This window comes from Centropristis striata, chromosome 7 (genome assembly GCF_030273125.1).
Source record: "Centropristis striata isolate RG_2023a ecotype Rhode Island chromosome 7, C.striata_1.0, whole genome shotgun sequence".
NCBI classification, from domain to species: domain Eukaryota; kingdom Metazoa; phylum Chordata; class Actinopteri; order Perciformes; family Serranidae; genus Centropristis; species Centropristis striata.
The window spans coordinates 16,699,182-16,715,189 of NC_081523.1; the positions used below are offsets into that span (position 1 = coordinate 16,699,182).

Below are 16,008 nucleotides of genomic sequence, written 5' to 3' on the forward strand. Positions count from 1 at the left end.
GAGAACAAAACTCTGAACTAAATTCTGCTCAATATTAATTTCATCACTTGATGTTATGATAAGACTATTTAATGTGGACTAAGTCAAAATAGTAAAAATAGTAAAATCTCAAGTCATTATCTCACTTCTCCTTTTATTTTAAACACAACATACATTGAAACCACAAAAAACAATATAAAGCATGTATGTTATGCAGTAAATCATTATGCAAAAAGCAATCAGTGTTTTTGACAGGGTAACAAGGTAACTCAGTGTTTTTTGTGGAATGCATTTCTGTGCAAGTGCATATGTCTGCACGCACAAATCCGCTTCAAAATAAAAGCACTGCGGTTGTATTGATTTCTAATTTCCGGATAACCTCCAGAATTTAATTGTTGTTTATTATATAATTTTTTTGCAAATTAACTGAAATTATCAACAGAATGTGAAGAAGTAAAAATGTGGGTGTTATGTCAGGACGTTGATGGAGTATATTGCGGAGATATTTACTGATATTAGCATGCTAATCAGCTAGCCTTGAGGCGATAGTGAGTCCCCGTAGTGTCCAGTCTGACCAAAGAGAGGGCAAAAACTTAGGTACTGTTGGCTATACAGCACAAAGCAGCTTTAGTTCAAATTAAGACCCCAATACAAACAGTGATTCTGCGTTTCAGACTGTTGTAATTGTGTAGGTGTAGGTCTTATAGTTTGAAATGTATACAGTGTCATCGCTGCATTGAGTAAATCATGTAATTCTTGCGCAACTTTAAATACTGCCCACTTTTCTTTTGAACATGTGTCCAGGAATAACACATTGCTTCTTTACAGCAGGCTAACTGTACCTGAGCGCTTGTTGCTTCAGTAAAATATCAATTAGCATTTTGATTGACAGATCCATTGTCTGCTCCTGTTTTCTCCTGTGGGCTCCTGGTTCTCATCTAATGGACTGTGTTGTCTTCGACGGTCGTCAAGGAGCCCGGTCTTTGAACAGCCACCTGTTCCTGTGTGTTTGTGTGTGTGATCGTGCATGTGTGTGCGAGGGTGTGTATCCTGGCTTTCTGACACAGTATCTTCAGTGTAAGTGTAACTGCCCCTTGCACTGAGTCACTCATGGATGGAGAGGAGGCAGAAGAGGACTAACTGGAAGAAATTACCAGAAGACACGCAGCAAAATGCCTCCAAAGAGGAAAAATAATATTGCAATTAACGTTGAAGATGGTGAGATTTTTTCTGTGTTTTTCTAACAATCAAATTTGTCAGCATACAATATTCACATTTTTGATTGTGTTGGAGTAAAAGTCATTAAGTGCTAGATATCTATTTGCATGGAGATGAATCCCCTTTAATTTGTGTTTTTTACATGTTCACAGTTGGGATGGAGATTGATGCTGTTGACAGTGGAAGTGAAGGTTTGTTTTTTTGTTTTATTTGTTACAAAAGCAGTTTTGTGCCATTTATGACTATGTCTTTAAGATTTGCTACTATGTAATGGACAAATTAGTTGATGTCTCTTTTTTTCAAGATTATTTGAAACTTTTGACCAAATTTCCTCACTCATAGAGGCTAAATGGAACAATTTGAGAATTCTTGTTCACTTTATTGTTGTTATTTTGGTGATAAAACTGCTGATGTCATAATGGATGAATGTTTCAGCTACTTAACTAGAATGTAAATGTGTTTTTCTCAGATGAAGCCAGAAGGAGAGCTAAAAACAGAAGAACCAAACCACAACGTAAAGCCAAACGAGTCAGCGATGATGATGATGAAGAAGATGAAGAGGACGAGGCACCAAGGAAAAGAGGAAAAAAGAAAGCCAAGCCCCGGGACAGCGACGATGACGACGAGGAAGACAACCGGAGTGTGAAAAGAAAGACTTCAAAAGCGTCCAGGAAGAAAGCTCAAGAGGAGAGCGATGAGGAGAGCGAAGAAGACCGAGGGAAAAAGAAAAAGCGAGGATCTACTGTGTCCAAGAAGGAGAAAGAGGAGCAGAATAAAGAGAAGAAGGGAAATGTTAAAGGGAAACAAGGGAAGGATGCAGGTGGTGAGAAGGGCAAGAAAAAGAAGAATTCGAAGTTGAGCAGGTGCAGTATTCTCTGAGAGCTGTCTCTCACTTACCTGCACGCTCCACACACCCGCATGGGCTCATGCAGACTCCAGTGATATGAAGCTATGTGGCATTATGTTCAGGGAGATGAAACATTCACCCAAATAACTTCAGTATTATTACAACACACTTGTTTCCCTGAATATATTGCTTTTACAGATTATCTGGTTGATTGGTTTTAATGTAGCGTATACCAGTTGTCAGATGTTCAAGTTCAATAACGGCTCTGGCTTGTTAATCATTTAATTTCATTATTGATGAACAAGTTTGTGTGATACAGATTTTTGGCTGCCGTGATGGATGGTGTAATCTCATTAGTTCATCCATTATTCATTCACTGCCTTAAAATAAAGGCAACGGGACAAAACATCCTGAGACACCAGATCTTCCCACTGTTTCATAAGAAGTGTTTGGGAGTTGGCTGCATTTTAAAATGTAGCTAACTACCGACTCAGTGTCAAGAAGGAAGGGTTTGACTTTAACAAGAGGAAAAATTCTAATCCTGTGAAACTAAAAACCTGCTCACTAAAACAACTTTCTTTAACTTTAGCCAAAACAGTGCTGCAGGGCTTTTAACCTCCTCTAAGTAAGTTTAACAACTGATTCTAAATAGATTTGAAGATATCCTACCATTGTATCCCCCTGTGGTTCTATGAAAAACACAAATAGCAAAGCATGCTGTCCTAAAGAAAAAATAACGATAGGTGGTGTCCAAAATGGGCAATCCAATCTTCACGCCCACCTCATGAGGCAGAATAATGTCTTCCAGGACTGATACTGAAAATGTTTTTATCCGCCCTACTCTATGGCCAATTGGACCAACTATAAACACTTTTGCCTTCAGATGATGTTGGACAACACATTGGACAAAGCCTGTCCATTCAGTGCCTCTTTGACACTGTATTGTACATCGGCACGTAGATCAGCATGCTAACATGTTTTTTTTTTTCAGCTATTTGGTCATAAATCAAAGTATTGGACACATTTTAAAAGTAACCTGATGATGCTAGATGAGAAGAGGATCACTTAAGTTACTAAAATTCAGTTTATTATTAAATTATATAGACTGAGGCCAGTGATGCATTCAAATGCTCATTGGATGGTGCCATTTCCTGAGATGCGAAGTTGTTCCAGCCCGGCCATGAATGCTGCAAAGGGATGTTGTATTTTGTCCTTCAAAGTATTTAAACAACACACTGATAGCCATTATTCTGTATTAGCGTGACAAATGCCCAATCTCACAATATTAATGAAAGTAATTTGTGTATACACCCTGTGATTCAGATCTACCTCACAATTAAAGGGAAGCTATGCCCCTTTATGACCAGGTATCATGGAAAATCCAGCCAGTGGCTTTTCTGTAATGTTGCTGACAAACAAACACAGAAAAACACAGAAAGCAAAGAAAACGTAACATAGGTAATAACTTAGAATAATGTACATACTTGCATCATATTATATAGCTCAATACGTTCTTGCAAACCGATAATAAATGCAAAACTGAATTTGGATTTTAAACGCAATCCTGAAATATTTGAGCCCCAAAAGTGATTTTAAATGGCAAGAAACACGAGCAGCACAATAAAACAAACCGGTTTCTAATTTTTCTGAGGTTTAGATTTGGCTCCGATAGTGGCTTGTCAAAGCCATGGTACGTGACCACTCTTTCCCTTTATCAGCTCTTCCTCCTCCTCCTCTGATTCTGATGAATCTATGTCGGAGGGCGAGCTCGCTGCCCTGAAGGAACAGGTAGAGGAGAAGAAGAAACTGATCGCTACGTTAAGGAACAAACCCTGGCGCATGAAGAGGAGACTCGTACTGCTCAAGTAAAGACAAAAAACAACAAACTCACATCATCTGATTACTGTCATCTTGGTTATTGCTGCTGCATTTTGTTTTTCATGGATTTCTTTTGCTTGTTTATTTGTTTTTTGCTCACTCATTTTTTTTTGTTGCCATTTCCTTCAGCCACTTTCCTGAAATGCCATCACTCATGTCATGTACATGTGATGTTGATCATTCATCATTAAACTTGTTCATCGCTACCTTAGCTGTTTGGTATACTTCTCTTTATAAGTGCTGTCTTCTATGGAACTTCAAAACTACAATTTTTTACAGAGTGGTTAAACAAAGAAAAAATTCTGGTAACACTTTATATTAAGGTCCTTGTAATAACCATTAATTAACAAGTAATAAGGCCCTTGTAAGTCCTTACAAGATGCTTATTAACATTATTGTGTGTTTATAAGCTTATTTAAGTGTTAATAATGGCATTACAAACACCCATGACCCACCCATTATGTCTTTGCCATGCCTTTATTAATCTTATTTTGTTTGCTTATTGATATTAAAATATACTTTATTGCTCATCTATTATAAGTCAACTATAAGTTAACTATGCTTTTTGCAACTACCGGATCTAAAGCGAGAACAATGCCTTATTACTTGTTAATTAATGGTTATTAAGGACCTTATTATAAAGCGTTACCAAATTTCTTTGTTAGAGCATACCAAGATTTGCCCAAATAATCACATTCTGAAGTCCTTCAATCCATACGACTACATAGGTCATTTGTTTGTATGCTTCAAAATTACCAGCGCATTTCCAAAAATGAGTGCCCCTTCTAGTGACAGGAGATCAACATGTCCTCATACCTAAATGTCACTCTCAGTTTAGTTAACGTTGTGAAATGGTCATGGTTTGATTAGGTTTAGGCACCAAAACCACTTGGTTAGGTTTAGAAAAATAGGCTGTTTTGGGTTAAAATTAGTATGTTTGTTACATAATGTAATGCAGACACATCAAAATATAATGCTCCACTACAGTTGCAGTTTTTAACATGTGAAACACGTGGTTCACATTGTGGATTCAATGAATACTTCTTGGTTAAAGCTAGCATGTAGGTCATGGTTAGGATTAAAATAAAAGTCTTACATAAGTTAAGTAGTCAATGTAAATAATATAATGTTGACACAAGGCCTTTGGAAGCATCTTGGTAATCCTGGTAGATATATGTTCATTTGCTGTATCCAGTTATATAAGTCTTTCCTGTGTTCGATGCACTGGAGACACAGGAGGACAGTTGTTTGTAAATCTCGGGTAAACTCGCAGCAGCACGCACATGGTTGGCTGCAGTTCAGCCTGTTAGATATCTTCCTCTTAGTGTGAGAAGACTGTAAACAATACTGGCTGCCTTGCCAGGGTCAGTGTAGGTTAGTGTGTGTGTTTCTTTATGTACAGATCAGTGTAAGCAAGGCAATCTGATAGGTGAAGTGCCTTAACTTTTTCATGAGCTTGACACTGTTTAATGCATGTTGTTGTGGCTAACTGAGCTGCTGCTTGCCAAGTCTTCCTCCTGATGCTCTTACATATACAACGCATCATCAATCAGTAAATCATCCCAAACATGTTGTTTTTTCCCCTGTAGTTCCTGTTGCCACTGACTTATTAATTCAGTTTCAGTTCATTTGATATTTCCTCTCATTGATCCAACAGGGAGGCCCAGGAGTTTGTGGAGAAATTTGAAGGAGCTCTTGGGAAAGGAAAAGGCAGGAAGCTATATGCATTCAAAGTCATGATGGCCAAGGTAATCTTCTCGTTTTGCAACACTTAAATCGACGAAAATACAAACTTTACGAGGAGGATAATATTGTTTGAATAACCATTGTAATGTTTTCTTTCAATTTCAGAAACTAATAAAGTTTAAACGTGACTTTGAGAACTTCAAAACAGCCTGTATACCCTGGGAGAGGAAGATAAAGGACGTAGAAAGTTGGTACCACCAAGACATTATTGGAAAATAATCACTGAGTTATTACATTTGTTGTTTCTAACACTGCTTTCCTAATTGTAGGTCACTTTGGATCATCTGTGGCGTCCTACTTTATCTTCCTGAGGTGGATGTATGGTCTGAATCTGGTCCTGTTTGGGTTCATGTTTGGCCTGGTGGTGCTGCCTGAGGTACAGCTGTTCTCGTGTTTTATGGTGGTTGTCGACATTAGGTTTTCAGGACCATTTATAAGTTTCCCAGCGATTCAGATTTAGGGCTAACTGGACAATATTTCTGAAATATTTTAAATTGAAATGAGTTAAATTTGACCCAAGCACAATAGGAGGGTTAATGTGGATTAAAAAAAAGGGAAAAATGTTTCTGATCTAAACCTGTCCAGACTATTCTCATAAATGGTTCATACTTTATTCTCAACCAAAAATAAATGCACTCCAATCCATATCTATGACACAAAAATGTCCAGTGATGTCAAATGTAGTGTGAAAGCCTGAATCTGAATTTTGAAAAAAAAAATTTTCTTAATCCAAAGTTGCTCATTATTATGTCTTTCTGTTTGCTATTCTGTTTCTTGAAAGTATGTGCACATTCATGACTCATTTGAGATTATTTTTCTATTTTTATTTTTTGTCTCCTTACCTAACCCTTATTCAAGGCAATGTCATATTAAGTGAATACAGAGCTACACTGTAAAAAATGTTTGTAGAAATTACAGTAAAACACTGTCAAATTGCATCAGAAATAGGCTGTAAAATTAAACACTGTATATCACCGTAGTAGACACTTTTAATTACCTTAAATCAAAGAATAGCATAAAATTTTGAATTCTACTGTCATAAACTCTAGAAAACACATAGTTTTGCAGTAAATATAAAATTTTCATGTACAATTTATGGAGAAATGCCATGATGACACAATTACCCTAAAAGTAATGGGATTTTTCAGTAAAAAATTACAGTTTTTGCTGATATTCACATTTACATACGCTCACTGTATTTTTTATGGTGAAGTTCTGGCAACTACAGCTGCCGGTATTTTACCGTAAATTAAACAGATTTTTTTTAGTGTAGAGGAAAAGCTTTTCCAGGTTCCCATCACATGCTATAGAGCAAGGGAACAAAGAACCGTGGAAACATACTAATGACTCTACTCTACTTTGTCTTTAGGTTCTTATGGGTCTCCCGTACGGCTCCATTCCCAGGAAAACTGTGCCTCGGGAGGAGCAAGCCACAGCCATGGACTTCTCTGTACTCAATGACTTTGGAGTGAGGAGCTTTTATTAAATTGGGGAAAAGTTATTTTAGGCACCTGTTTGTGGAGCATTTGTAATCTTTTTTTGCATTATTTCTTTTTTTTGCATCTGACCACAAAAAGTATATAATATTATATATTATTCTTTGTTTCTTTTATACTAGTATAATATGTTGCAATATTATTATACTTATCATAGTTATACTTATTATCAACATACTAATTAGCACACTTTCCACTTTTTTGCTGTAAAAGTATACATATATATATATATATAAAATTTGCTTTATTCTGCTTTTTATACCCTTTGTACTTAATGCAGTTTTTACACTTTGTACAGTGTATATCCTCTGTGTATATATACACATATATTTTTCATTTATAGTTCATATTACAACATATGACATAAAAAATATGTCTAACATGCCAAAAAAAGCAAAAAACAAAACATGCAAAATCCCTATGTGCAATATTAATAACAAATGCCCAATAGCAGCCATTTAATTATTTCAAATGTTTTATGTATATAATGTGCATATAATGTGTGTATATTATGTGTGTGTATGTCTTATCTTTTTTTAAAGTTAAATTATTTTTTCTTATCTTTAAAAACTCCATCACACCATCTTAAGCTCCTGTCTCCCCACTGTGGGATACATAAAGTTTAGTCTTAATCGTTGTCATCAACAGGGATACTTCAAGTACTCCGTTTTGTTCTACGGCTTCTACAACAATGAGCGAACGATCGGGCTGCTGAAGTTCAGACTCCCTCTGTCCTACCTGCTGGTGGGCGTCGGCATCTTTGGATACAGCCTGATGGTTGTCATAAGAACGTAAGGCAAAATCAAATGTAGATTTATTGCAGACTGCGATGTTTGTGTGTTTTTGTCATGTAGTCTTCTCTCTTCTCAGGATGGCTCGTAACTCTAATGAGGGAGGGGACGGGGCGGAGGAGGGAGAGTTCATCTTCAGCTGGAAGATGTTCACCAGCTGGGATTACCTGATAGGAAACCCTGAGACTGCAGACAATAAGTTTGCCTCCATCACCACCAGCTTCAAGGTCAGCAAGTGTGATTGTGTTGGCGGGATGAACGTTGCAACACAAGCAAGGATTTCCCACCATGCACCAAAAATGTCAAGTAATTTTTCCCTAAAACGAACCAATTTCCCCTGCTCTAGGAATCCATCGTGGACGAACAGGAGAACCAGAAGGATGAGAACATCCATCTCCGACGCTTCCTCAGGGTTCTGGCAAACGTTCTGATCCTGTGCAGCCTCGGGGGCAGCGGATTTCTCATCTACTTTGTCGTGAAACGTTCTCAGGAGTTTGCAGATATGAAGAACGAAGATCTCTCGTGGTTTGAGAAAAATGAGGCAGGTTGACATTTGCTATTTATTTACCTTTTATGATTAGTGTTTTATGGAAAACACAGGGAGCTGAATGTGGGAGAGTTAAGGCTTGACAATAGGCGTGTTTCCACTGAGTACTTTTTGGAAAGCGATATGTGTGGAGTGTTTTGGCTATGCCCACTAGTTAGTTCCCCTCGGCCTCTGTTCCCATACAGGTACTCTTGTAGCGGCTTACCTACAGAGTTGGCAATGTTGCCAATGCGATGTAAATAGTTCTATGACACTTACGTGATTATTCAGCGACAATTTTGACCATGACGTCAGTGAGACTACGCTGACAGCAGACCGATGCATCGAGTCCAAACAGTCGGTGGTCTTTCTTTTTCCTTTGTCCATGGTCTTCTCTTCTTTGTTTTTGTTCTTGACTCTCTCGACCTCGTCTGCTCTGCTTATTTCTTTTAAACATGGCGCTGTTATGTTGTGGTTGTGTCAAGTTCTACTCACGTAGCGGCTCAGTAAAGTACCTACCGGAGGCAGGTACTTTCTGAGCACCATCCAGAGCTGCTAATTGGTGAAGTTTGGCAGATCTTGGGCGGATCCTCTCTCCCAAGCCACACCCATAGTGGCTCACTAGAGGGAAAAGTACCTCATGGAAACGCACCTAATAAGAGTGAAAAATTAGATGAGTAATCCAACTCTCTTGTCCATTGTACCAGGTGGAGTTTGTGATGTCTCTGCTGGGGCTGGTGTGTCCTCCTTTGTTTGAAACCATCGCAGAGTTGGAAGATTATCACCCTCGTATTGCCCTGAAGTGGCAGCTGGGACGAATCTTTGCCCTCTTCCTGGGAAACCTTTACACCTTCCTCTTTGCCCTGTTTGATGAGGTCACTGCCAAGGTATGACAGAATAGCTACAGCTAACCTAAACATGTTGTAACAGCACATACCTTTAAAGCATATTGAGAAATTAGCTTGCTGGCGGAAAGGTAAATGAGAAGATCGATGCCAATCTTGCACATGCCTGAATATCAATCTTCTAGTCCAACTCCCAAAATGTGTGACTTTTCCTTTAAATCCAGGCTGCAAACTACATATTACTGTGTGTGATTTACCTACAGGTAAGGTTTTAGTTGCTCTGGATTGAGTATGCTTTGTGTTGTTTATTCTTTAGTTGGAGAGTGAAAAGTCTATCAAGAACTCAACTATATGGGCTTTGAATCAGTACCAAGCCAACTACAGCTCCTTCTATAATACGACAGATGTGCCTCCTCAAGATGTGCACCCAGCTGACGTCATCAGAGGACCCTGCTGGGAGACCGGAGTGGGAATAGTCAGTACTGGTATTATACTGTACTGGAGACATCATTTGATTGGTTGGTTTGTATTTGCCCTTATTTCTTTTGGTTCTTTTCTCATTGGCTTCTTATGCTGTGTAGGAATTTGTGAAGCTGATCGTGTCGGACATGCAGGTGACCTATTTGACCATCCTGATTGGTGACTTTGTGCGAGCTGTCATTGTCCGCTTCCTCAACTACTGCTGGTGCTGGGACCTGGAGGCTGGATTTGTGAGTACTCATAATGTGTATCAGGGGGACAATCCCAGCTGGTGGGAGGAGACGTAGTGGTGTCTAACAGAGCAGCGGCAGTACGTGCACAATAAGTGACGGCAGCAGCGAGTGCATTCAAAACAATCATGGTGGAAGAACTGCACATCTTGCTGTTTCACGCTGTAGAGATTCTACATACTCCAGCAAAGTTGTTCTGCATTTTGCTGAACATGATTCAGTTACGGTCGGACTTGAATGAGAGGCCTGTTTCTGATGATAAGGTCTACTTCCTTTGTTATCATCTGAGCATTGGCCCTACAAATAATGTACGACACATATTTTACAACGTTTAATGCCCCTGTTACGACCTCTGGAGGCGGTACAGAGCCGTGAGCACTTGGTCCCCCCATTATGCCTCTGGCACATACAAACTGAAGGCAAAACGTCACACAGCTTGGAACTGAATTTTGAAAGGGGCTATACTGCCCTACAAAGTCTAACTACAGTAACTATGCAAAAGGTAAAACTGAGAAAAACTGCTTTAAAGGTTTTTAACGTTTTTACCTGGAAAGACAAATTGGTTATATGTAGGTAAGTGATATGACACTTATTTCTACATGTATTGATGATGTAACTTTATGCTCAAAAACCATGATGAAATATTTGACATTTGACCCCAAAAACGTAGTAACTGCATTGCTGTAAAAGGTTTTAATAGTAATGCAAAAACAGAGTGCAGTAACTACAATGTTATCATCTTCTTTCAGCTTTTATATTTTGTTTTTAGTGAATAAACATTTTCAAATAGATTTTGTTATGAGTGTATTTAAAAGTGTTTAACAACTCCATCTAAGATTTACGGATTTTAGACTTAATATTATAACGTAATGTTATATTTTAGTCTTAATATAATTTTATCTCACTTTTTACTTCATCACTATCTAGATAATAGTTTCCCTAAATTAGTATATATATTCAAAGCAGACCATGGTAAATGCAATTACTGCTTGATTTTGAGTTGGATTTTGTGGTTTTTATGTAATTATTTCTCTGAAATAAAGCAAAATTGAAATCTAAAACTTTGTCACAAGATAAAACAGACATCAAGGAGTTAGTTACTGCAGTTAGGGTTTGTAGGGCAGTATAGTCACATGGTTGATATTGTGAAATAAAACCTCTTGATTATTTTAACACAACTAAGTTGTTAGGTTTTTGAAAAAAACATTAAGTTATGTGTGGTAAAGAATTGTACAAACATTGCATAACCTAAAACGACACTGTTGACTTTTTGTTTCTCATGGGACATGAACAGCTGCCTTCTAAAGTTCGAGTCTTATGTTTTTTTTTACCCATTCATCACCTCTCCCACTGACCCCAAATGGACTTTCTCAGTCATTATTCTTTTCTGCATGACTTCCTCCTTCACTCTCGTCATTCAACTATGGCCAACAAATATAAATATGAGATGTAATAACTTGCATGCAAAAGTTACCGACACAGCTATTTTTTGGCTAAGGATGGCCTCTTCATCACATGTTTTTGTTTGACGAGATTTAGTAAATAATAGATGGATTAATTATATTTTCTTTTTATCTATTCAACAAAACATTATGCAATATCCTGTGTTGTAAACATCATGTTACAGCACACCTGCAGTCAAGCAGCTGAAGGGGAATTTAAAGTTGGTGTTTCAGTTTATGTCAACATTGTATAGCCACTGTGTCATTCAGCTATTATTGAACAGGGTGTGAGTACAGCATTGTACATATTGGATCCAAGTCAACCTGATACCATACAATGACATCTGGCAAGACAGCTGATCCCTAACATTCAGTGAAACAGGACACTGCAAAGAGAACTTAATTACAGAGAGAGAGAAACATGTAGAGAGGAGAAAATGCAAAGTGTATCCAGCTGGTTTTATTAATTAATTTGAGCGTGCTTATCATGTTGTTGTGTTGATTCCAGCCTTCATATGGAGAGTTTGACATCAGTGGAAATGTGCTGGGGCTCGTCTTCAATCAAGGAATGATTTGGTGAATAACTCCACATCTGCATGGTTGATTTTATCCTCTGTCTCATTCTGCATTCTCTAACCGGACTAATTGTTGGCTGATGAGCTTAACTTTGCTACAAAACTGTCTCCAGTGTGCCGATAATTAGGAAAATAGTGAGTGTGGAGTGGCTGCCTCTTCAAATCGCCAATTAGAGTATTTTTTTCCATGTTGGCTGATAATTAAGTATTGTTTCTGAATGTTGCTGCTGTTTTTTGCAGGATGGGAGCATTTTACGCTCCAGGTCTGGTGGGTCTGAACGTTTTGCGTCTCCTGGTCTCGATGTACTACCAGTGCTGGGCGGTGATGTGCTGTAACGTTCCTCATGAGCGAGTTTTCAAGGCCTCACGGTCCAACAACTTCTACATGGGCCTGTTGCTGCTCGTGCTGTTCCTCAGCCTGCTGCCTGTCGTCTACACCATTATGACCTTGTCCCCGTCCTTCGACTGTGGGCCCTTCAGGTCAGTAAGAGATAGAAACAGTAGGACTGAAATGATGATAGTAACTCTGTTTTTATTCACATATTTTATGCACATTTTAAAATATCCTGTTAGAGCTAAATGGCAAAATTTGATTGAACTTCCTCAACTGTGCAAAATAGTTTTCACTTTTCACTTGTGGTGCCTTTAGCTTTTTTGGAAAAAGTTATGAAATTGGATAATGGGATATGGAAATGCCTTTGCCGAATTAGTTCAGATGTAGCAAACATTAACTTCATGGCTGATCAGCAAGAAAGAACAAATAAAACAATCAGCTTTTAAGTCAGTAGTGGCATTATTCATTGTCTCTTATTTAGGAATAAATATTCAAACAATCCAAATAAGATCCACAAGTAACCTGGATTTTAACGGTTCTTATTCAATAAAAGAAAAGGCTTTAATCATATCAAAACACGATAAACTTAAAAAATATATAAATATAGTTCAAATCTGATGTCATCTGAAAGTCAGGATCTACTAAGTCGACCATGTCAACACCAAATAAAAGTGAAATGATGACATACGCTTCAATACAGCATTCAAGGAGGTAACTGTTGTGCAAGTTTTATAAAGAATTACGTTTTTTCTTCCCTCAACTGCACCAGTATACGTACAGTACTGGGTCAAATACAACTGTTGACTTATAATTAGAACTGTTCAGTGTCTTACAGTGCAACTAAGAGCGTGTAGTTAAGTCTTCTCTCTTCTAACCTGTGATAAGAAACATACAACAGTGTAGTATTTGCAATCAGTTTGTGAACTTGAACTTCAAATCTTAAAAAGTAAGTACAGTTAGGATTTTTCCTCTCGCCATGTTCTCTGTTGTACTATACATTTCCACTTGTTGCAACCCCTAGTGAAAAAACACTTCACATTTTCTTTTTTCTTTTTTAAGGGTTTATAGCTAAAAGTTAAAAAAGATAAACGTATTGTACCAGAACTTATTGCTTATTTGCATCTGCAGTCGCTTTAAAGGTCGGCCAAGCCTTTTTTAAAGCTTTAATAAAGTAAAACTGTCTCACATTTGTGGCTTGGTGGACATTTTTTTTTATCATTATACAACAAACAGTGTTTTTTATTTGATCGTGTTTTTCTCCAGTGGTCAGGAGAAGATGTATGACGTGGTCATGGAGACTATAGAACAGGATCTACCAGCTTTCATTGGGAACATTTTTACGTACGCCACCAACCCTGGACTGATCATGCCTGCTGTCCTCCTCATGGTGTAAGTATCATTTAAATGGAAAATACTGAATTGTACCTGAAAAAAAAGTGGTGAAATGCTGTTTCATGTATACTGGAGAGGAAGGCAAACATAACTACAGGCGCATCTCAATAAATTAGAATATCATGGCAAAGTCCATTTCCAGTAGTTCAAGTCAAATAGCCCCAACCAAGTATTGAGTCATATAAATGGAGATACATTTCAGAGGCCAACATTTCCATATTAAACATACTTTTTAAAATTGAACTTTTTTTTTGATACACTGACTTTTAGGTCTTCATTAAATGTAAGCCATAATCATTATAATTAGAAGAAATTAGATAAATTAAGACATGAAATGTTTCATTCTGTGTGTAATGGATCTATATAAAGTGTTATTTCCACTTTTTGAATTGAATTACTGACATAAGTAAACTTTTCTATGATTTTCTAATTTATTGAGTTGCACCTGTAGGTACTGGAATGAATCCGCCCTGTTTATAATAGCTTTCACCTAAAAGACTTATAATTCTATAAACCAGGTTGGCCCTCTACTACCTGAACGCAGTGTCAAAGGGATACCAACAAGCAAACATCGACCTTAAAAGGAAGATGCAAATGGTCAGTATGAGAGTCCAAGTTCTGTTTCCTTACTGTTGTTTCCCTTTTTGATTCAATACTTCCTTTGTACAATTTCAATCAAATAAATGACTTGTTGGGGTTTATTGGCTCACTTCAGGCTCGAGACGAGGAGAAGAATCGCAGGAACAACAAGGACAGCACTAATCAAGTGATGAAAGACTTGGAGGACCTGCTGCCAAACAAGTCTCTAATACCGCCTCCCACCGAGGAGGAGCCACCCCCACCTGGTACACACACACACACACACATATTCTTTTATTGTGCAGCATTCAGCCAATTTGCACCCGACTGTCCTCGCCACTCATTTTGCTCTCCATCTGTCTTCTCAGATGTCGTAATCGAGAAGGGTAGCAAGTCTCCTAAAGTGAAGCCAGGTGCAGCAGGAAAAGGAGTTAATCTGCAAAAAGATGTGTCACTGGCTGCACCGAACCCCAGAGCTCCAGTGACCCGTGCCCCGGGGCCAAGAAGGGGCCCTCCTGGAAATGCTGGGGGGCCTCAACCTGGGCCTGGGAGAGGAAGAGGAAGAGGTCGGGGTGGGCCTCCGAGGCGATAAGAAGAGTGATTCATTGACGAAAATCCAGACGATATATTTACAATTCACCACAGACAACCAGTGTCTGTTTACATGACTGCTGCAGATATGGGACCTTTCTCAAACTCCTCCTCCCTGCTCCCTCCCACTCCCTTACCTACTTCCACAGCGCTTGTGTGTTCATGTGGAGGGTCCGTACAACAGGTCCGTGAGAATATCCGTACAAACGTAAACTGCTCAAACTAAGACAGACATTTTTTGTCATGTATTTATAACTTAAATGTAACATTGAATTTATGACCCTTATCTACTCTAGACAGCAGTATTAATGTAATGCTAAAGTGTTGCAAATTTGCAAAAAAGTGTTGCACTGTTGCAAAAAACAATGAAAAATTCTGTATTTACAAAAAAGAGAGAGAAATCTGACCAAAGAAGGTGAAGTAAGCTTTATTTATTTATTTCACCTTTAGTTTCTCTGTACATTGCATTTTCTCTTTATCCCTAATAGGCTAGTGTGAACATTTAAGCAATTCTAAACCATTACACTGTTCATCATTTTTAAATCATAGCCTATTTTTTAAACTATTTTTCTATCTCTTTCTCTCTGTCTGTTTTTGGCGGAGGGAAGTAAGTTTGTCCAGAAGCTTGTGGCTGTATTCAAACTGTTTCATCCTAATGAAGGGTGCTTTATTGAGCTGTCAGTGTGACTTGAAGAGAGTTCACTTTATGGCGGAGTGGGAATGGGAAGAGTTGGATTTGACAAAAGGCCCGAAGTCACTCTATATGGAGTGTGCCACTAAAACAATCATATATTTAGATGATTCTTTAGATGAAATTGACAGATAACTCCCTCCCTTTTAGAAAAACAATAAATACACATAAAGTTATTGCCAGAAACGTTTCCCCTCAATGAAAAGCATACTAACTTATGGCACTTCACTGTACGAACAGTTCAAAACTAAATTTAAAACGTTGACATTTAAATTCTAATTTTACATTAGAATTTGAAAACCTCAGAAGAAGCTTTGAATGTAAAAAAAGGAAAAAAAGACATTCGGTCCAGCCCTAATAACTGGTAT

The 16,008-nt window shown here is 38.0% G+C and overlaps 1 protein-coding gene across 1 annotated transcript; it reads left to right on the forward strand.

The window, feature by feature from the left end:
- Positions 1–1,151: 1,151 nt before the first annotated feature.
- tmc2b (transmembrane channel-like 2b) lies at positions 1,152–15,597 on the forward strand. The gene is made up of 20 exons (XM_059336726.1): positions 1,152–1,197; positions 1,350–1,388; positions 1,667–2,060; positions 3,763–3,909; positions 5,580–5,670; positions 5,774–5,855; positions 5,938–6,044; positions 7,038–7,136; positions 7,813–7,955; positions 8,035–8,182; positions 8,302–8,496; positions 9,189–9,368; positions 9,643–9,801; positions 9,908–10,036; positions 11,987–12,054; positions 12,294–12,533; positions 13,651–13,776; positions 14,298–14,376; positions 14,495–14,624; positions 14,727–15,597. The coding sequence occupies exons 1-20, from the start codon at positions 1,152–1,154 to the stop codon at positions 14,948–14,950; spliced, it is 2,826 nt and encodes a 941-aa protein (XP_059192709.1). The 3' UTR covers positions 14,951–15,597.
- The last annotated feature ends 411 nt before the right edge of the window (positions 15,598–16,008 follow it).